Consider the following 22,970-nt stretch of genomic DNA (forward strand, 5'->3'; position numbering starts at 1 on the left):
ATATGTTTTGTAAGTTTTATTTCCCAAAATGAAGGTCTAAATACAAAGGCATTAAACTGTGGTGGGAGAAAACCTTTTGTTAATTTGATTGTTTATATTACGTCGGCCCACATCTATTAACATTTTAATATGAGTTTACAACTAGTGGAATCTGCTTATAAAATTGTGTACATTTTGGCTCCCTTAAGGTTGCTAAAACACCCACATTCCCAGAAAATAAATACAAACTGCATGACCTCAGTGTCCTCAATGGTCCATTAGCTACAACTTTATATCAGTAAATATTTACATGCAGGATTATTATTCTATCTAATCACTTTCCAGAGGAGGTCTCACCTCATAAAGGTAATCAAATATCTCCAGAATGGTGAGTATGCTTGCTCCAATAAAAAGTCCCATCTGACCACCGATATCACCTGGAATAACAAGAATTAAGCTGATTAAAAACATCATCGACCATAAAGACAGACAGAACGTCGACAGTACATAATAGAACTAATGTACCTAAAAGTCCAGCCACTTCATAAGCTTTCTTCTGTTCAATAGTTTCATAGTTGAGAGCCTCAAAAAAGATGTCTAAAACCAGAATATTCTCTCTGTGGAGAAAAGAAAGCAAGTCAAAACATTATAAGTCCAATTCAGGGGACACTATACTCTGAGTCAAACTGTTCAGCATTCATAGGCGTTTAATTAATAGCTTATAACACACTATAATGTAGTTGTACGCAGATATGAATGTGTATTAACGTATTTGTCAACACCTATAACACCTCCTGTGGGCAGCCATAAGAGGAGGCTGGTGAGTAAACATAATGAATGACAAAATAGTAAAATATGTCTTCAAATGAGGAGTTGTTGACAAAATATCCTCGTATATACTTATTACTACATTCTAGTGAAACCATTTATTAAATATCTATATACTGCGTAGAGTAAAGTATTACCCCATTTTTAATTTGCTATTTATCTAGTTTTCCTCTTTGTTTTCCTTTTCAGTGCATTGTTTGCATTTGACAAAAATGCAGATTGACGCTTACTTAATATACTGCTCAGATTTGTTGTATTTCTTTGCCAGATATTTAGCGGAGGCCTTGCTGGGGATCTTGACGAAGGACAGCTCTTTGCTGTATCTGGTCATGTTGCACGGCGTCTCACACACACAGAAATCATTGTCTCTCTCCACCAGGAAGTCTGTGGAGAACAAAACCAGAGCTCTGTTTGACCTTTGGAACAGATCAATGGTGCTGTGACTTTGAAATGTCACGGGATGGTGTGTGTGTGTGTGTGTGTGTGTTTTGTGTCAGTTTAAAGATTCAGACCAGACAAGGACGAAGCCTTTTTTCTTACCAAGAGCTGGGTCAGCACATTCTTTGTACAGCTCGGGGGTGCAGTAGGGAGCATCGCCTGCAGTCAAAGCGACACACACACTCACAGTAAAGTAATTTTTCACTTATATCATTAAAGTAACTCTAATGCAACACACAGTAATAAGTAAGAGGATCCCTACCGGGCATGTGCACCATGCGACAGTTGCAGTTGTCCACCAGGTAGCGAGTTTCGCAGTCGATGCGACAGGCTGTGATGCTGTAACTGTCAAAGAAGTCTGAATCCATCGCCGTCACCTTACAGTCTCCCCAAGGAGGAGGAAGATATATCAGCTGCAACGAACACACGTCACTTATTATACAAAAGCAGTATTCACACTTATGCATACTATTAATGCCACTTTTAGTTAGTATATACTGTAGAAAGTCAAATACAATGTATAGTGTTGTTTTGAAATGAAAATGTAGGTGAATAAAAGTAAATTAAAACAAATAAAGAACAAAACAAAATCAAAAAGAGGATGCTTCCAGTTATAACAGAATGCAAATAGAGGAATAAAACAGCTAAATCAAATGTAATTTTATTCTATATCTGTGTAAATACAGTAAAGTGATGTAGATTAAAATGACTTTAAAGGATATTCTGGTGTATCACAACTTAAATAGTTTTTTGCATTTTATTCCTGTCAGTAATAATACAATTGTATTCACCAAAACAAAGCAATATGGCGAAAAAAAGACGAGCAATAGCTCAAGAAACACCAGCAGTCAGGTGATCATGCAGGTTTTAGATAAACCTGTTAAACATTTGTATAAAGATGATCAAAGAGGAACGGATTGTACCCTCTGCTCCTGACAGGAAACAAACGTCTGAAAGCCGGGTGCCACGCCAAAGCCGAGCTGGTCAATGAAGGACGGCTCGTCCTGACTGTGGATCTGAACTTTGACGCCGGCTTCAAATGAAGTCTCATCTGCAGAAATTCAAAGAATGATGAATCAGAGCAACACGCCGTGAAAATGTGTTTCACCAATGAATCCAGAGATTTGTCTCTGAGTGGCAGTGGTGGAATGTACCTACATTTACTCAACTAGTGTACTAAAGTACAACATTCAGGTTATTGTACTCTACTTGAGTATTTCCATTTAATGCAACATTACACTTTAAACTACATCTCAGAGGAAAATCTTTCTTTTTAGATTTTCAGTATCTCCAGATTTGTTGATTTTGAATTTGAATGTTAAAAACAGATGGTTTTAAATGTTTCTTTATGGGTTGAGGAAATTCTCCTACTTCATAAGATAAACACTTTTTAAAAACCTTATTGCGTCAGCTGAAAAATGCACCGTCACAAAACTGAAAACAAAGGCTGTTTCTCTGGGCTCGTGAAAAGTTGACTTTTTAGAAACGTGGTTCTAACAGGACAGCGACGCTACAAACATATGATCTTATAGAATATGATGCATTGCTGTAGATTAAACTAGCCAACAGTATATGAGTTAAAACCAGCACAACCTTAAACGTCTAGAGCAGCAAAATGCAACATAAACATGAATGCAGCAGTAATATGAATCATATATAATAGTAAAACACTGACTGGGAACGTTTTACTGCACAATGAGTACTTTTACTTTTGTTATTTAAGTACATTGAGCTGAATACTTACAACGTTTAACTTAAGAAAGGTTGTGAATGCAGTGCTTTTACTTGTAGTGGTGTACTTTCACTCATCTGAATACTTCTTCTACCACTGCAGAGTCTCACTCCCTGCGGTGCTGAGGACCGCCCACGCACACACTGTGGACACCTCACCTGTTTCTCCCCAGATAGGCAGGTATTCATCCTGCTGAATGTCCAGCATGACCTCCAGTCCGTTACCCATACCTCCCTTGGTGGTGAAGAGAGCAGGGCGTCCATCACCGCCGGCGTTAAAGGTGTAACACTTCCCGTAGCGAGTGAAGACCTGAGAGACACATAAGAGAGATTTGGTGTTTTTTTTGACATTAGCTCTGCAAAACTTCAAAAGGTTTCCCACCAATGCTTTCCCACTGGGGGGCAGTGTTTGGCTCTATTTCTGTTATGGGTGTGTGAACATGTGTGTGTGCGGAGACGACGGAGATAAGGAGGAAGAGAAGGAGGTGAGGAATGAAAGAGCGGATGAGTAAAGGAGAGAGATTAGAGGGAAGTGATTAAAGGAAGTCCTCCTGAGAGGTTTGTGGGTTACACAATCAAACCAGTGAGGTGATGTAGACGAGCAGACTGGGGAATTAATGTTCCCTCGCAAGCTCTTTATGGCACTTTATAATGAACCTGATGTTACCATGGAGACCAAGCATCCCAGCCAGTGAGAGTGCAGCCTTCATTTTTGAGGAAAGCCGAGATGTTAGATCGAAAGCTGCGTGTGAGATATCAGCGGAAAGCCCACATGACATCTTTTAAACAGCCCACGCGTGCACGGCAGTAAATAAACGGATGAATACTGAGCTTTGGCAAAGAGTTAATGTCGCACTAGAGCGTTTAGTGTAGTATGAGTCACATAATCCACTAGGGAGAATCAGGGAGAGAGTGGGAGAGTAGGGAGCAACGGAGAGCAGGGACGTAAAGCGAAAGAGACAGAAAGAGAGAGAGGGGGGGAGTTTAGCTGCTAACGCTCGGAGCAGGCTATTGTTCAGCGTTATGGCACAGAATGACATATCTAGGATTAGAAAGAACAAGCCAACCAAGTAATTGTTGAGAAAGGGTTTGGGTCCTGCCACGGGCAACGTTAACATTCCAGCCATCTATCATGTAGTCAGTTAGAGACAGCTGGTTGTAAAAGCAAGACATCAACCCGAGGGAAATGCACGGCAAGCAACAAATAATAGTGCGCACACATTTGCACTCATACTGACAGACCTGCAGGTGTTTGTCAGAGTGTTTCTTTGAGAGGGACTACAGCTATACGCCACAAGTTTGCAAGGTTAAACCTCCATCTTTCCGATGTCGGTGTCGGGGGATGTGTCCGAACATTGATGTGACTTTAAAAAGCCGACAACCCAACAAACGCACCCACTTCACACTGTGATTGGCCTGCTGTGTGGAGGTGAGAAAGGGTTTGAACTGCCCTGACGAGCTCCGTTTTTTCATTTGTTATTCAACCATTTATTCAATTTCTTTCATCTGAGCAATCAAGTTGCAGCTTGATCTCCCTCCAGGAGAGTAAAAGTACTCATGGTAACCCACAATTTAGACGACATCGCGCCTCCCTCCTCTCTTATGATGTCCATTTTTACACTCTGCCTTTCAAACAAACTATAAACAATTTTTTACTTTGTACGAACAAGTTCTGTTCGAGCACAGTGGTGCTTTAGCTAAATGCTAACATCAGTGTGCTAACGTCCCCACAACACTAACATGCTAATGTTTAGGTGTAATGTTCACCAAGATCACCATCTTAGGTTAGCATGCTAACATTTGTAGTATTAAATGCAAAGTACAGCTAAAGCTATTTGGTCAGAGACTTGAGTGTTGGAGAAATGCAAATGTTGACCTGATGCTGCAGCGAGACAGAAAGTCAGGATCATCAAAGTCATTAGGATTCATCCTCTGTGGGCCGGGGATTTCTGTACAAAATTTCTTGGCAATCCATTTTATAGTTAGTAACATATTTTAGTCTGGACAGACTGACGTTGTCATCCAGTTAAGCAGCTAGCATGGCTAACAATCATCCGGTAAACAGAGCCTCATTTAAACTATATACTCGTTCTCTTCTCATCTTCTTTCATCAACCTGCTGCCGGTGGCCTTCACTGCACATTCATTCACACGTATTGATCTGTGAATCCTGCTGGCTCGTGAGACATCTGTAAGAACTAACCCAGCTATCAGAGAGGCTCTTCCCTTTCTGCACAAATGAAAGCATAAATGTGTCAGATCACACAGCGGCTGCACTTGCTGTGCTTCATAAATAAATAAATCATTACATAAATGTAAAAACCCTGTGTATGACGGGAGCATGATGTTCGCCGGCATCTTGATTGATACGCTGAAGTGAGGCGATGTCGGCTAACAGTTGTAACCTGCCTCTTGTTGAATAGTTGATGTGACAGAGGTGGTGAGAATGAAAACATTAAACATGTATAATGCACAAAGTCTGCACAGAATGCATACGGCTTGTTCTGCTTGTTATGAGGAATTAATAAATGATTGTGCACATATGAAAAAGGTTTTCTGCAGCAGAAATCATAAGAAACACGAAGGACGATAGGTGACAAAGAGAAATTCTGATTTCTGAAAGTTCAGTTTACTTGTTAATTGTGACCTGTGTATGCTTTTATCACTCTTTTGCTGTTAAGGTACTTCAGAAAATCAATCCTCTTTTTCCACAGAATTGAATACATTACCTACTGACTGCGGTTTAAACAGGGTATAATATTCAGAGCTCTGTGATCAATAAAGTTGTCACTCAGACACAATTTCCCACGTATTGAAAAGCACTCAACAGAGCTCTGCTGTAATGAATCATTATGCACATGATTATACATATCTGTTTTTAAAGCCACATCAGGTTTTGAAAGAATCCCTGAACCACAAATCCATGCACTTTCTCATCCATTTAGCGAAGTCTTGCAATCTGTGAGCTGCTAAGAGTTGTCTCAGCCGGGTAAACAATCCATTAGCGTTCTGTTGTTTCACGGGGACGTTTTCAAAGATTTTAAAACCGTCTCCGTTAAGTGCCAACACTTTCACTGTTATTATGCCTTATGCTGAAATTGCTATCTCTGGGAAAATGCTATTTAAATGCAACAGCGAGCAGCCAGAGGCCCACGATGACCGGCACTAAAACACATCCACATTTCTTTGCATCTTATTGTGTGCAGCTTGTGTAATTTCCGACTCTTTATCCGACTGGGATTTCAGATGACCTGGAAAAACTCGTTGCCTTCATACATGAATAAACTTTATGGAAATAAATGAAGGGATTAATATTTATAAGACTAACGGTGTACGGCCATGCCAGCAGCTCTGTGAGGCTTTATTAGGAAAAGATAAACATGAGCATGCTAAAATGCTCACAATCACAACGCTAATATGGTGATTTCTTAACAAGGATACTGTTTACCATGGTCACCATCTTAGCTTAGCGTGTTAGCAGGCTAGTACTGATAATGATCACTAAACACAAGTACAGCAGAGGCTATTAAATGTCTAGTTCTGCAGGTATTTGATCATGAACTTAAAATATTTATCTGATGATGGCACAAAATACATTTCTCAAGTTCTAACCTTCTGTCTATTTGTTGATTATTCATTAATCTCTTGTTACATGTTAAACAAGTGCGTTTTTTCAAGTATTTTTTCTGTATCAAAATCTCTTTTTTCTTTAAACCCTAAAACTATTTTTGATGGCTCATCTTGAACTCGGGGTGGTTAGGTACATTTCTCAGATCAAAGGTGATTTAGGGTGACAAGCAAAACCCCATCCGTCATTTAAAACCTGGAGCAATATTATACTGTGTTTGGATTTCCGCTCACAAAAACTTTTGTTTACATTTCAAAAGAATGTGGTTGAGGTTTTATGTATTCAGTTCAACCCTCCTCCTCCTCCTCTTGATCTAACGTGTGCCGTATTCCCATTTTCAATATCTGTACCAAATGTCATGGCAATTCATCCGATAGAGTAAAAGTAGGGCTGGACAAAATTTCAATATGACCATTTATTGTCTTTCAAAGGAATGATATCGTGTTGAAATCATATATCGAGAGATCATAATACACAAGTAAGTTGTCTTAATTGATAATAACAATCACATAGTTATTGAAATTTCTCAGAAAATCTGATCACTTTGCACTAAAGTTCTTAATTCAATGAGAGAATACTCAGGACTTCATGATACCGATGACTAATTACAGTTTACACTCTTTGCGATGGGTGATCTTGGCGTCAGATCACTACCGTTTGTCAGGAATAAAAGCATCATGAGCCAAATCCCCCCCCCCCCCCTTTGTTTGATTCTAAAACGAATAGCTGACTCACCACGCTAAAGAACAAAGAGCCTCTCCACAGAGTAAATAAACTACAGGCAGGGGATTGAAAGCCTGAGGTACAGAGGAGTTTGTATGTGTGTAATAATGATGCCCTGAACACGGAATCAGACCCTGAGTCACTCATCACTGATGGTCAAAATAAAGAAGTCAAGAGTAGAGTTAAAATAGAATAGGTAGAAGAGAACCGCAGGGCTCCTCTGGGAGTATGGATAACTAAAAGGCTTCACGCAAAAAACCCTTCTCTTAAATAGAGAGAGCAGACCAAAGGCCATTCTCTACTGACAAAACACTACAGAGATAACAGCTGCATGAATATCTGACATTTTTATGCCAGTTGTTTCAAAATGGTCACAGAATTGAAAACCTATAAGTGAATGTTTAGTATCTATATTTCAAAAGCATTTCAAGCCTCATTTGTGGCGTAGCTCCAAGGTTGGATGTCAGTCTGTTGAATGGATGACGCTCAGTGACTTTGTCCCCTGAATTTTCTTCTCGAACCACTATGAGTTTTACATTTTTGTTCTTTTTATTAAAATGTCGCAACAACTATTGGATTGATTGCCGTGAAATTTGGCACAGACATTCATGTTCCCCTCAGGATGACTTGTAATAACCTTGGTGACTCCTAAACTTTTTATCTATTTCTTGAGATGTTTAAATCATTAAATTAAATCACAAATGTCAACATGGTGTTGCCATTGGAAATGACAAAGGAGCAACAAAGTAAGTCGCAGTTATCCTCTGGTGACCATGAATGTCTGTAAAAAATTGCATGGCATGACCATCTGAATAGCAACACCGCTAGTTGACTAAAAAAGCAAGGAAAAGCTTTTAGCAAAACCAACTTAATAGTGTATTTGTTGGGGATTGTTTTCAAGAATTTGCTTTATTAGGCTTTTGTCTACACAGCCAATTTATCTGTAACTGTAAAGAGGCTGAACCATTGTATTTTTCTGGAGGTCAAAGTCAGAATAATGAGTGAGCATTGATCATGCAAATCAAGACCATCATGTCCAAAGCATTGACTGTTGGATGACACCTTGGGGCGGCGCAGGCTGCCAGGCTGGACCGAGTAACGATCACCTAATCGGTTCAGATGCCCAGTTCTCCTGAAGTTATTGACAACAGAGGAGAAAACCGCGGACATGAGCCGTTATAAACCTTTCCAGTGCTCGAGGAAAATGAGTCAGAAATCAGTATAAATGTCAGAATTCAATACTTTTAGGAAACCATCATCTGTCTCTGTCTCACTTTACCTGCTGCTTTATAGATGAAACATCATAAAGAACCTCCTCCGCTGTTGTGAGGGGATCTTTTTGTCTATCACATTTGGGATTTCAACCACCAGCTCCCACACAATAGAAATATTTCTAACCCTCCAACATTTCCTTCCTCCCTGGTCTGCATCACTCTTCCCTCCCTTGTGTCTCCCGAGCTATGATGTTCTTTCCCCTGTGGACTCCTGCCGCACTTCCCCACCCGCCCTCGCTTCATTTGATGAATATTTCACAGGCCAGTAGAGACAGTCCTCCTCCTCGCTCATACTATTCTCAGACACCGTCCGGGCTCTCAGTACTTATCACCTTCAGAGACGATAGTATCATAACGACGGATAAGGGGCACCTCAGGAGCGCGGGGAGCATATCATATGAAGAAAAATGGAAGTGTGTATTCACTTAAGTTATATATGCCTCAGAGAACGGCCTCTATCTAAAAGTGTAGACTGTGCTGACCTATCACAGCATGACAAAGTGAATTTGAGATATGGGTTGAATCAGGCAGGTGTTACAATATGATACCTCAACATGCAGCAGGTGAGAGAAGAGGTTGTTTTTAGCATGTATGGATGCATAACGACACTGTCCAGTGGCGGAAGAACTATTCACATCCTTTACCTGAGGAAAAGTATACAACCATTTAAAAATACTCTATTACAAGTAAAAGTCCCGCATTAAAAATGATACTTAAGGGCAGAAGTATCAACAGCAAGAGTTACTTTAAATATCAAAAGTAAAAGTATTCATTCTGCAGAAAGAGGGCGACTGATATATATGTGTCTTCCACTTTAACATTATAAGTTGTCTGGCCAATAAAGTCACAAATACTAGTTAGAAGAGAGGTTAGAGGGGATAAAGTTACAGCAGTAAACGTACATCACTTCTGACATTGTGGACAATAACTCTTAACACAGAATTAGTAAATGATTTATTAACAAGGTTATTGGTTACAACTTTCAACACGGTTAGAGCTAAAACAATTAGTCGATAAATCAGTCAGTCAATCACCATAAAATCAACATATGTGGGTTTTAGACATTTTGAAGATGTCACCTTTGGCTCTGGGAAACTTCGATGAGCATTTTGCACTAGTTTTGGCGTTTTACAGCCCAAATAATAAATGAATAAATCCAGAAAATGATTAATCCGCAATTTAAAATAGCACCAACGCTTAAAATCATTTTGATGGATGAGGCACACTGGGATCCAAATCAGCAGAGAATTAAAGCGAAACCTTTCCCGAGGAAAACGGGGGAAATTCACAACAAAACAACATAATAGCGGATCAAGCGGAGGCAGCAGAGCCGGCGGGGCCTCTATCTGTCTCCGAGGACAACTAATTGTTGGTTTAATGCAATCCCTGGTCTCTATGGCGGATGGACTTGCACCACACACTGAGAGGAAATAACGCCCTGAGGGAAGGTTCCCTGTGATTTCTCCCACCTGCCTTTCTCCGAAATGAAGAGGGAGGGAAATTTCTGTTCAAAAGCAACTTTAAATAACTGCTGAAAACTGCAGTGTAGGGAGCTGCTCCGTGAATAATGGAAATGGTCTGGTGAATTTGGATGGGCGATATAAATGTCTTGGAATTGTCAGTTCACATTCATTCAGAGCTCTTGCAGTTAGCAGCCTCTCTCTTATTCTCTCCCAAGTGACCAAAAGTAGAGTAGAGTGAGATGGTAAATGGCTGCTTTAGAGGGCGAAGACATTCACTATCAGCCAGTTATGTGACGCAGTTGTTCGGTACGATATAATCATATAAAGTAAAATAGCTCGATGGCAGTTTAAAAGTACTTGCACTGCTTGCAAATTGTGACATGTACCATTAATCTCAGCATCATCACAGCTTCCCCTTCCTCTCTCTCCATCCCTTGTGCCAACCTCCTCTGCATGTCTCAATCCTCACCGTCGCCTACAAATCTCCTGCCTGCCTGCTTGTGCCAGTCGTATATGCAGAACCCACGCTCGGCAGAGAGAACAACCCAGCGGCAGCTACAGTAGCTGCCCTATAACTCCAGAGTGTCCTCTCGTCACACACAGCTGAGTAAACATCGAGGGATAAACAGCCCCGAGCCCAGTCAGGCCTTACTACGGCTGAGGGCACTTAAAGTAGCAGACAGCAGGGTTAACCAGGATTAAATCCTCACGTGTCAAGTGCAGGTTGTGCAAGAAAAAATATGTACGTGCAATGCAAAAAAAGGGTAATAGATGAAAAGAGAGTGACATGATAACATGAATTTGAGACTGAACAAAGTCATTACAATAAATCAGACATGATATTGCGGCTGAGCACAAAGTCTCTAAGGAAGGCCGATGTAAAGGTGTCTGACAGTCGGACACAGTCGTCCTCTCTAAGCTTGCCTCCAGGGTGCAGTAGTGCTTCCCTGACAACAGCAGAGAGTAGAGGCTATTGTTGGGGTGGCTGGTGTCCCTAACAATTTTTTTCTTGCTTCCATCCTGTAAAGTGACCGTGCCACCCACTGCGGGGCCTTCAGGTCCCAAACCGCTTTGTAATGTTCCCCGTCAGGATGCTCTCAACAGCAGTGTTGATGAAAACTAAGACAAAAAAATCTGACAAAAACGAGGCTAAAACTAGTTAAAAAGCTAGTAAAACAATGTTGACCCCTGGGCCAACCAGACATTTTTTCTCCAGTTTTCTCGCACATGGGCTTATTATTCTGCAACAAGCTGAATGAATAAATTACAGTTTGTGAAGAATGCAAATATATAACCTCATCGCACTAATAAGTCAGTATCAGTGCTCTTACAATTTTTCACCACACCGTATGAAATGTGACCCCTGCATTTAACCCATCCTAAAGATTTTAGGAGCAGTGGGCTACTTTGAAGTTCTGTGTCTTACTTAAGGACACTTTGACATGTGGACAGTAGGAGCCGAGGTTCGAACCTTGTGGTTAAAGGACAACCCGCTCTCTCCACTGAGTGGCCTCCAAATATATCTTGTATATTTTAACATGTATTTGTTTCATTACTATCTTATCTGTTGCTGTAGGCTAAGCACACTAACTACACCACAGCCCCAGATGGATCTCTATGAATAATCACAATGAGCCTAATAATGACGGGTTGTTTCAGGTGAGTTTGGATTAATCTCCAGAGAGAGATGATTGCGCGTCCGTCTGGCTGCAGAGCCCAAGACAAAAGGTTATCTGTGAATGACATATTATTAGCTGTAATAGGCGGTTGATGAAATATTTCTGGCTTACAACGGGTAGATGTTTGTTGGCTGCTCCAGTATGGTAAATGTCAGTCTGTCTGTCAATATATGTTGATTAATTGAATATTCAAATTTGTGCGGATGTCTCCTCAGTGCATGTCTAATAATATGCATTGTATTATAATGAGCCGTAATCACCTTCCAGCAGGATGGAGGGAAATTCATTTAGGAAAGCCAAGAGGCTGTCATTTCACCTGACACCTTGAACTCCCTAATGGCCCCAGAAGGCTCCCCAAATTGCATGTTTCACTTTGCACATTCATCCGGACTTTTCTCATAATTTACGCCGACTGAAATCGATACCGTCTTCACTCGCTTAATTAAACTGTGTATCATGTTAAAGTTACTTTTAATGACTTTTTTCTCTAAGTTAAGGCAAATCCGCTTAAAAAGAGTTCCCGACCCCTTTTCCTCACAGGGTTGCTGAGGTGCAGTGACGGGGAAGGGGCTCCTAATGTGTGCTGTGAGATCCTGACAAAAGAAATGCTGTGGATGCTGTGCAGCAGACGGACAGCTTCCTGGAAGAAAAAGCCACATAAATAAGTAAAACACTGCATGTTCTAAGGCGAGATAAAGACCGTAAGTAAGTATAGACATATGGTAATATGTCAGAGGGCAACACTACACATACATGCAGGGATGCACAATGAGGATGCTGTGATTGATCATGCGTGACATACATACATCTCCATTCCTTCAGGACAACCTTCGTAACACACACACAGCTCAGTTGCACAATAGAGTACTCACAGATTTATTTCAGGAATAGCTCCATGATTCAACATCTGAGTGGCTGTAATAACGTAGTTGAGCTCCTCAGGGGGATGAACTAGGACCAGCTCGTACTGTAGATTTGCCCCATGTTGGAAACCGGACAGGAAGAATCACTGCAGCCCCGAGCTTTTGATTAGCAGCCAATTTGATCATCGGGGACTGCATCCCAACAGCGCAGAGGGAGCCATCACCCTCATTAGTTAGGAAACATGAAAACACAGACAGTGGTGCTGCTGGAGCGGAGCACCTCTGTTTCTTTGCAGCTAACAAACCCCTCTTTCCTCACTTTCATTTTGCTATTCCCAAAATACCACTCAGCAAAGGTGGGACGAACCTTGAATTAATGAATGCAGTCCTTGCGGGTCTGCCGTCACTTTTTGGTGCAGTTTAGAGGGCGGGAAAACTGTCAGGAGGGAAAAAAAGGCCCTGCGGCTCCTTCCCTGGAGTGAACCTCCTTGTGACAAATTTCACACTCTGCTGAGAGAAATCCGCTGAGGCTTTGGATTTGCCAGCCTGTCACATGCTGTTGCTGAATACCGAGAGATTAATTCATTTCGCAGATGGTTCGTGTAAGCAACTCAGACACCCAAACTCGCAGCATTCACGGCGTCACTACCTGCCCAATCTCAAAGGGACGACAAGGAAATATTCAAGCTGGGAGGCAAGATAACAAAGCACGCACAAAGGTCAACGTGTCGAACAAAACACATGAATCCTGTATAATATGCAATAGTTGACATAGCCACAACGTGTTGGTCAAACTAATTTAACAACTTCAGAGTATAATTAAATTCATGAATAAATGCGTTGAAGCAGCTAAAATCAATGTTTTTATAATAATGTATTAAATGACAGTGGGAACAATGATGTGCCACTGTGGAGGGGGTCGTCGTAGTGGTGAACACGACTCTGCACCTCACTTCAGCTTTACAGGGTTTCAGCTGTCCGACTCGTCATATTCAAGTGTTAAAAACCGACCGTGCACCACCTGTTCAACACCAAACAGCAGCCAGGCAAAGTTAGCAGCTAGCTGGTGAACACAGCGGAGGCTTAATATCCAGACATTTCCCTCAGGAGTTTGTGAAGCCAAAACTAAAAGAGATTCCATGTCTTACATTTATCCGGTGGCCAGAAAGACTATGTTGCTCTGTAACTGCTGGATGTGTAAGCAGCAGTTTGCTAACAAGTTCTCCATCAACTTAAAAGTGATAAGTTAATGTTGTGTTCACAAATTTACGCTACCCCAAGCGACCAAATAAAAAAAAACGTTATCGCAGGTTTGACTATATCATTTTTAAAACATTACTGCAGTTGCAGGCAGCAATCATTAAACAGCATATAACTTTATGCCCCGTCTCTTATGAGCAGAGTTATGTTAAAGACCTCATCATGCTTCTCACAAAAGCAGAGCTCAGACGGCGGTAAAAGTATATTAGAAGATAAGTATTAAAAGTAGTTTCTTCGTCCTAAAGATTAATGAGTAGCCGACATGTCCACCTGTGATTTATTGCTATATTCTATTTGGAGAGACTGAAAGAAAATATGTTTTACTTTCAAGAGGAATGAGCCATAGTTCAGCCATTCATTTGTTGTATTGTGCATAGTGTTTCAAAGAACCAATCGTTTTTTTATTGCCTCACACTGTGTTTGTTTCTTTGTTTGGTTAGATGGATGTGTGTGTGAGTGTGTGTGTGTGTGTGTGTGTGTGTGTGTGTAGGGGGGAATAAACACTCAGGTGAAATAGGATTCCTGCTGTGTCCTGTCAGAGAAAAAAGGACAGCAGGCAATGACAGAAACAGCAAACATGTACCACACAACACTTTCAGTCCAACTAAAATCACATTTATCCATCCCTTTCTGCAGCCTAAATTATATCAACATGTTTTTATTTGTTGATAATATATAATACATTCCTTTATATAATAAAAAAACTATTATATAAAGGAAGAAAAAAAAGATTTTTGGGGAAAAACCTGGCTGTGTTTGATTGACAGCAGCTGGCAGGCTGAGTGAATGGATGTAGGAAGAGAACTGGATACAGCAAAGGAGGCGGGACCCTGTTCAATCCAATAAAAGTTGCCCAGTGGCGCATGAAGCCGTGCAATCGGTCTTACAATCACACTGCACTCATATGAGTCACAAAGAAAGTCCAAATAGTTCTGTGGCTTAAAGGGAAACGGCTTTGTATCATTGCAATGTGGGTGGTATGTGCAAATGAACTATGTTTGGTTTCCGTGTTGCCGGTGCCCGGAGCTGTGGGGCTCTGGGTGCTGGCAACGTGGAGGGATGTTGATTGTTGTTCATACTACCCACATTGTCGCGATACAGTTTCCTTTTAAAGCTGAAAACGAATCCCGATGTTTAAATCACACGAACAAGACAAAAAAAGAAAAAAAGAAAAACACTGCGGATGTGAAAGAGCGAGTGCAAATTGAAATGGCAGAACTATCTGAGGCCATTTGCGAAACGTTCAAAAATAATTGGAAGCTGCTGAAAATAACAAAAAAATCATTTCAAACAATATTTCACACAACCAGGAAATGATAGAGGGTAGCAATTATAAACAGAGGCATTACAATCTGTGACAAATGGATATGAAATTGATTTTGCCTCTGTAAACGATTGTCTCTTATAAATTATTTCTCCTGAATTTTCTCCCTCGAATGGTTTTATGGATTTCAGATTTTTTCTCTTATCAGTGAGGGGATGAAAAAAAAAAAAGCTTTTCCGCTGATTTATTTCTTTCATTTTTTCTGGGAACGGGTTCATTTTAGAAATCCCACTGAGCTTACAGCAAGTGAGCAGCGTTGGTGAAAGTTGAGGGTCAGGTCTGTGCAGCCTCTTCACGGGCTGAGGCTGCCATGGTGACTTAAAAATGGGGATATTGGGAGGCTTGTTTGGACAGAGATTCACTGTAACCCTACAACAGGTGTCAGGTTGTTGTGAGAGCGCATCTGTTTATCTGTTCATTTTCTGCGAGTAAAGATGTGTTGAAGGTATCCTACAGGGACGGGAAGTAAAAGAAATACCGCAGTCATCTTCCTTCTGTCTGGAAGAGCAGCCCGGGTCTGAGGCGCAGCTAATGAGAGGCATCAATTCCAGGTGATGGCGTCCTTGTTATCGAAATACACGATGCAATCAAATGATGGCTTGATGAGCGCCTCGCTGCTGCACAAATCAGAGAGAAAGCAGGAACACACAGCAGCAGCATCTGCATATTGACAATTTGCAAACTGCTTGTAAAACTTAGTCTGAAAAAAAGGTGAAGTTTGAATTCAACTCTTATTAAAAACATCAGGATCCAATAGAGAGACTGGCACAATGGCTCCTTCATATGTATATCCTTCACAGCTCCCACATTGACATTCAATGAGAATTCGAGAGCAGCAGCGCTCAGTATCCACGGTGAGTTTACATCCAAACCCTGCAGTCGAGCTGGTCGTGAGCTGGTCTGACTGGTTGTTTACAGCAAAAGGATTCTGGTTTCCTGAAACCAAGATGAAAAGGCCTGCTCCTCTTTTTATTCTTTCTGAGGAATACTGTGAGGGGTTTCTTTGAAGCTATATACATTTTCCAATAAACTAATGTTCTGCGCAGTATACTGGATCACAGCAAGAAGGTCCAGAGGGTATTCCCAATGCATGCTGGGATATAGGTCCTGTCCCTTCTGTGACGATGAATAAAAACAAGCCGCTATGAAAAAAAGGGATATATTGTTCAGGTACTGTTAACCTTCTGATTAATCCTCTTCTTTATATTCCATTTAAAGGCCCTGCACACCTACACAGGTGTTTTCACTTATTTCGGCTGTGACATGAGGTCATCAGGTCACCAATAGAGTTGCTAAGTGGGATATTTTGGGCACTCTGGAAGTCCCCTCAGTGCATAAGAAACATATAATCACTGACTTAAAAGTATGTTATCTTCCCCTCTTTGTGCCCCTGGGCGGAAGCTAAAGGTTGCTTTGGTGAGAAAACTGAGGAAACCGTCTGCAACTTAAACTTTTGTGCCTTGTGCAACAATGAAGATATTATAAAAACATTTAAAAAAATGATACAGAACGAGGAAAAAACACCTCTGCAACCAACTCTATGATGGTGCAGTCAGACCGAAAATTCACTTCCTGTTCATTTTCTGTGTGGAAAGTGTGGAGACACAAACGGCTCCGGTCGCTAATTGGCTCGCTTCAAACACAGCTCGATCGGATTCAGCGTTGACCTGTGAAATCACATGTCCAACCAGTCTTATTCAGGAAATATTGTTATATTCTTGCTTTATAACTGTGTGGTGAAAGTGTAAAAGCAGCAGAAAAGGAAGGATGCTGGTTAGTTACAAAGGACAGTGATAGTGAGAGATTAATGAATGAAGTGAAAAACAAAGTGTTAACGTTGTGGATGTCTCTAGTCAGCCCAAAGTCATTTGTGTGTTCTTCTACAAATCTGAGAGGAAGGTTTTTATCATATAAATGTAATCTAAAAGGTAGAAATTGCATTTTACAGCAGGGGCCTTTTTTTTTTGTCCCGTCACCTCTCTCTCCTTCTCGTTTTTTTGCTTTTTATTATGCTATCCTTTCTCCCTTCTCCTGTCTGTGCCTCCTGCCTTCACAATGTGGAACTTATTGTCACATAATGAACGCCACTCAAAATTATCTCCGCTCGCTGATATCGGTGTATAATTAAAACAACAGTGTCCTTAATAAGGTGTCAGAGGTGATAACACAGGGCTCTGATAACTCTTTAAAAGACGCACACGTACACATGCAGGCACCCAATCACTGCCTCGTTAAAAAGCAACAATAGAGTTATAATGAGAGGGACCATAAGGCCAAAATTAATTTGAAAGTGTGAGGATTAAAGCTCTGATTGCTCAGTGGCCTTCCATAAGTAGGTTATTGTCTTAACTTATAACCCCCCCCACACACACACACATAATTTCTCTCAAGCATACTTAAGCATGCTACAGCTAAAGTTAAATGATGATAATTTTGGCTCAACAGTTATATTTTTAAGCTATTTGTTATGCTTCATATAAAGCCAAATAATACATATTTTCATATTAATAAAGGATCAGGTGTTCCCGGTCTTTACCTTCACTGTTTTGGTTCATTCTCATGGTGTCATTTTTGGCAGCAGACAGCTGTTTTCAACGCTCTTCAAACCGACTGTACACCGTTTAGTAGTTAAGAGCCGGATATTTAGAGCAGCAGTTTGTGTAGAGCAAAGGAGAAATAAAAAGAAGAGCAAATATTGGACCATTATTCATCAGGTGGACAGAAACACCATCTCCAAATAAATGCTGGTGCCTGATGTGTAAATAAGCCACTGTCTGCTAAAAGGTTAATCTGTAAAGTGTGTTCACAGTCTGTCAAAAAAAAATGCCACAAATGCTATAGGCGTCACCTTGAGACAGCTGAAGTAGCAGCTGCTGTAGTGGATACCGATAAGTCTTACAGTAAGGAAGAACAAGCTTAATTTTTTTCATAAAGTCTGAAAGAAAATACCAAATGAGATATCGTACGGAGTTACAAAAGCTCTCTATAACCTTCTAATATCAGGTCATCTTGGGAAGTGTATGAACTTTCTTGCATCACTTTGCTGACAAACACTTACTTTGAAGGCTGCTCACAGGATTTAAAAGGCAGAAGCTCTTATTTCATGTCAGAGGTCAGAGACAAAATTCTCTCTAAGAAGTGTGACACGCCGTGTGACATGCAGTTCTGACTGAAAACATCTCGCCTGATCCCTTAATTGAGCACTGAAGCGTCGTTGCGTCGGTGTGGATGGAGTTTAGCTGAAGCGGCGGGGTCGTGCGGTGCAGACAGCAGCGTCTGCACCCAGCGAGGACTGACGACTGGAGCAGCATAATAACTTTCTGCAGCTACTTTAAACAGGTGTGTCTCTGACACCCAGAGAGAGAGAGGGAGGGGGAGAGAGAGAGAGAGAGAGAGAGAGAGAGAGAGGGCCGGGCCAGACAGCATGCCAGACAACTCTACCTCGGCTTCAACTTCAGCTCTGCTCCGCTTATCAGAGCAGCAGAGAAACAATGACCAGCAGAGAGTAAACAACGAACGCACAGCCAATTTGCTTTTCAAGATATACCCGTCATTGCCTGCAGCGCACGCGGCGGTGACTGATGTCCTCTATTCTGGGTGGTTATCCGAACATCACTCACTAAGAGGAAATGCTTGTTTTACCTAATGTCAATGCATAGTGACATGAGGGATGTGTTTAATTTCATTTCATTATACAAACAGTTGCATCATATTTGAAGCGAGTGTGTGGGAGGTAAACGGAGAAAAATGTCCATTTATCCAAATGATGCGTTTGAAATAAAAAAGGACGAATAATTTCTCCACTCTCTTTGCTTGATGAGAGAAGCGATCGTTTTACATAGATCTCACATATTTGTCTTTGGTGTCAACCCGCAGCCATTTCATCCCACTCGTCTGACACTAATTAAGGCCAAGTGGACTTAATGTGGGGTTAAGCTTTCCATTGCATGTGAAGTTGAAAGACACACACAAGTACTTGTAATAATCAGTAATCAACAGATGAGCAAAAGAGATCTTCTTGCAGCAAGCAGAATTACAGGACTTTCAGGGGAGCCGTTCAATCCCCATATGAGTGTTCTTTTTCTTTTATTTACGCCTGAGTTGATGGATTTACACGCTGTAAATAAGCCACTGACATTTTATCACCTCAAACCGCTGATACAGCAAACTTGTTAGTTGATCACTAACACATCCAGCAGACACGAAGCAACATTAGCATTCAATTGTAGTCTTGTTTTTGTCCACTTGATTAATGCACGTCCAATATTCACTCTCGTTTAGCGCTGATTTTGCTCTCTCCACCAACTCCTGGGGAAGCATCTGGCTCTTTAGCAGCGTAATGCTTCACTATGTGCACCGGCTATAGTGGCCGACAGTGTCTGGACGGGTAGTGTACTGAAAGGCACCCTCAACTGCACTGCCGTGCAAATAGTGTGTCGATGCTTCTGTGCTATTTGCATGTATTTGAATCAGGTAATAACATACATTTGGGGCAAAATTGTCATCTTTCTATGCAAATGAGCCTCATTGCAAAAACAGTCCAATTCACAAAAATCAGCCACACGCAGATACAGTGGAATTATTGCCGTCTTCAGAGAGTTGGTGGTAAGATTATAAGTGTGGAATGATGTTTTTTCTTTTGTCCTCCGCTTCATCTTCTGAAGTCTGAAAGTGTGCATTTGAAAACACCAAGAGCCCTAACGGACACGGTTTCTGTCCGTCACGTTTAAATTCCTTTCCTGAAGTCTTGAGGAATGCCTCCGCACCTCTTCAGTCATGGGCTACAGCTCACAGTCTGATAAATTCATATTTCGTATTCTCTCTGCCATTGCTGCACTATGCTGCAAAACCCGAAGGGCGTGCATGCGCTGTAATATTGTTAGCGCAATATCTTTTGAGAATTGGACCTTGAGATGGAGAAGATAGCGGTTGCAAGTGATTCAACGGCCGCAATCCATTCTTTGGGAGTTCGCCCATCAGTCCTTAGAGCTTTTGCCCGCTGCGACCAAAAACGACGTTGATGAGCCAATACGTGAACTTCAGACATTATTGACAGTTATTGAACAGTCTGGCCATTTTGTCCTTTCCCCTTTCCTCCTCCCTGTCAGCCTGCAAATGTCTTTCTATCCGTCTCCCAACTCTCCTCTCTGTCTGCATTGTATTCTGTGCGATAATCGCAAAATGTCACAATGATAATCTCTCAAGAGAGTGCAGCATCCAGAGGAAGCGAGGTCTCAACCAATCAACAATACACCACACGCACAAATCCACACGTGGGCCCCCGTGAACTGTGGCTCCTGCCGACGTGCCGTTATTTCCCACAGAAACATTATAAAGTAAAAACAACAGATAAAAGTGTTCCACAAACTCAGACTGCAGGCCAGCGCTGGTTAACTGATTAGCTCAGTAATTGTGGTGGAAAAGTGCAAAAGCACATCCAGGAAATACTAATCAGTCTCCTGGCTGTTCTCCCAGGAGGCTGCTGCTGCTGCGGTTGTTGTGAATGCCACTAACTCCTGCAACAGCGCTTCATACGTGTTGGTTTGTGTTTCTGTGTGTGTGTGTGTGTTGCATATGTGCTCCGTTGTCTGATCCTCCTGGCAGAGACACTAATATCTCCTACTTTCCCTCAGAGATAATACAAATCGTTAATATGAGCAGAGTAAATTTGGGCAGGGTTTTTCCTGCACATTAAAATAAATGACTCATTAAAGCAGTGCCAGTGTAACACATGCAGACAGAGCCTTCCTTGTTCCCATCTCCCGCAGCTTTCTCGATCCATTCAAAAAGCTCAGTTTTTTCTTCTCTCTCCTATCTTTCGTCCGTTCGTCCTTGCAACGTGTTTCACACCTACAGTGACTACAGCCCACATCCTCACCTGTCACTACAGCTCCTCCCATCTGTCTTTTCTCACTTCGTCCTGCCCTGCGTCCCTTTCTCCGACCTCGTCACACGCTGAGCCCCCGTCTGTCTGCGCACAGTTTTTGTGCAGTTTACACAGAAAAAAAAAAAAAGAAAAAGACATGAAGGCAGGTTTATTCTGCAGCTGCCTCTCTGTCTTCTTCTCTGTGTGTTTGTGTCTCTGTCAGAGCTGTTTGTACTGTGGCAGGATCATTTCATTGTTTACAGGGTTAGTGCTGTCTGCTACATGTTCCCCGACAATACAGGATTATTCGGAGTTTGTTTGTATGTGTGTGTGTGTGTGTGTGTGTTTGTGTATTCCTGCGCATCTGACTGGATAACCAAAATGTTCCTTATGTCCCTCTTAAATTATTCTAACATAGCTTCATTTCTTCCACTCTTCTTTAACAATACCTCATATATTCTGCACGTCTGTGCTACTGCGCTTCATTAAAGCAATATCACATTCATACGGAGAGAAATATTAAAATCCAGTACGTCATGTTTTCACGGTGGCCTTGTGAATGTGATTCAGTCTGACATGGAAACATTCAATGCTGTCTTGTCTTAGATTGTAACCATCCTGATCCATCTGATACAAACACACTGCACTACTCACAGTGGGAGAAGAAGTACTCAGATCCTTTACTTAAAGTTACAAAGAGGAACTTTCATGTGGTGTGGATTGTGGCGGTCCCTGTGGACGAAAGTGGTTTCCAAGAACCAGATTCCCTTTAGAAAACCACTCATGTTACTGCAGCAGGTGTCTGTCAGCCTGCTCCAGTCAGTCCTGGTTCTGGTTCTCCCGTGCCTCCCTTCCCTCCAGCGGGCCCAGCAATACGACCTGGGTCTCCGGCAGCGTGGTGTCAGTGTTGGCTCCCAGCCAATTATCCCAACCAATCACCAGAGACAAACGTATCTGCCTGAGCCTAACGACATTTTAAGTCGACACTGATGCTTAGCCACTGGGTTTAACAAACTATGGTGTCGGGAGATATTGAGCGTCACAGCTCGACAACGCTTGACAAGGTGTTAGTCCCGCCACTGGCACTGATTGGTTGATCATTAGCTCCCCCATCGCTCGTTGACTCAATTGCTTTTTCAAACGAGAAACCGCTTGTTTATGTTACAATGCCAGAAGAATCAGTCAACTTGAACTCGGTAGAGTGGCCAGATTCAAAGGTCTGCACCCAGACAAGGAAAGGAAACACCTCACAGACATTTGAAACACGACAAGGAACCCAAACTAGACACCTTCTTCTGTCACATCTATCAGAGGCCTTTGTGTCTCTCAGCCAGCCTCTGGAAACACACAATTAGCCTGATTTTGGGGTCAGGCGAGTACAGAGGAGCTTGGTGGTCTGAACTGCAGCATCATTGCTCCTCGGTCTCCTCTCCTCCTTAACTCCATCCAGCAGTCTGAGTCACAGCTAGCCCTTTGTGAGCCTGTGTCCGGCCCACATAGCCCTGCCTTCAAGTCACCTGCACTAATCCTCAGGATAAATAAACCATGTGAAGAGCAGCGCAGCCAACCCGGGCTATTTTCAGCCCATCTATGCTTTTTTGTTATTCTTCCTCCTACTTCCCCAGTCCGAAATGTCTTCATAGAAAAGCGGTTCCCCCTCTCAGGCCGGGGCAAATAGAGCGTGCTTGAGCAGCATTACTGATCCGTCTAGAAACCAGCTGGAGTCGTGGAGACGCTGTGTGGCTGTTCGCCCTTTAACAACATGGGATAAGATATCTCCGGGGTTTGAGATGAACACATTTGTTTTGGGTTATTAACGTGGGAGTTACAGTTAAAGCCATGAAAAGAATGATTAGGCTATTAGTATGCTAACACAACCGGTGATAAAGCTCAGTCATAGCATTTGATTCCTCTC

The 22,970-nt window shown here is 41.8% G+C and overlaps 1 protein-coding gene across 1 annotated transcript in view; it reads right to left on the minus strand.

The window, feature by feature from the left end:
* LOC116381898 (acid-sensing ion channel 1-like) overlaps positions 1-22,970 on the minus strand; it is a 40,403-nt gene that overhangs the window by 2,876 nt on the left and 14,557 nt on the right. Inside the window, exons 3-9 of the mRNA XM_031844400.1 lie at positions 3,136-3,286; positions 2,169-2,296; positions 1,508-1,658; positions 1,348-1,404; positions 1,038-1,191; positions 505-596; positions 337-416 (exon numbers count right to left, since the gene is read on the minus strand). Coding sequence (XP_031700260.1) covers positions 337-416; positions 505-596; positions 1,038-1,191; positions 1,348-1,404; positions 1,508-1,658; positions 2,169-2,296; positions 3,136-3,286 — 813 coding nt within the window. The remainder of the gene's footprint in view (positions 1-336; positions 417-504; positions 597-1,037; positions 1,192-1,347; positions 1,405-1,507; positions 1,659-2,168; positions 2,297-3,135; positions 3,287-22,970) is intronic.

The sequence above is a fragment of the Anarrhichthys ocellatus genome, unplaced genomic scaffold (genome assembly GCF_004355925.1).
Source record: "Anarrhichthys ocellatus isolate YVR2014 unplaced genomic scaffold, GSC_Weel_1.0 scaffold5, whole genome shotgun sequence".
Lineage (NCBI taxonomy): Eukaryota > Metazoa > Chordata > Actinopteri > Perciformes > Anarhichadidae > Anarrhichthys > Anarrhichthys ocellatus.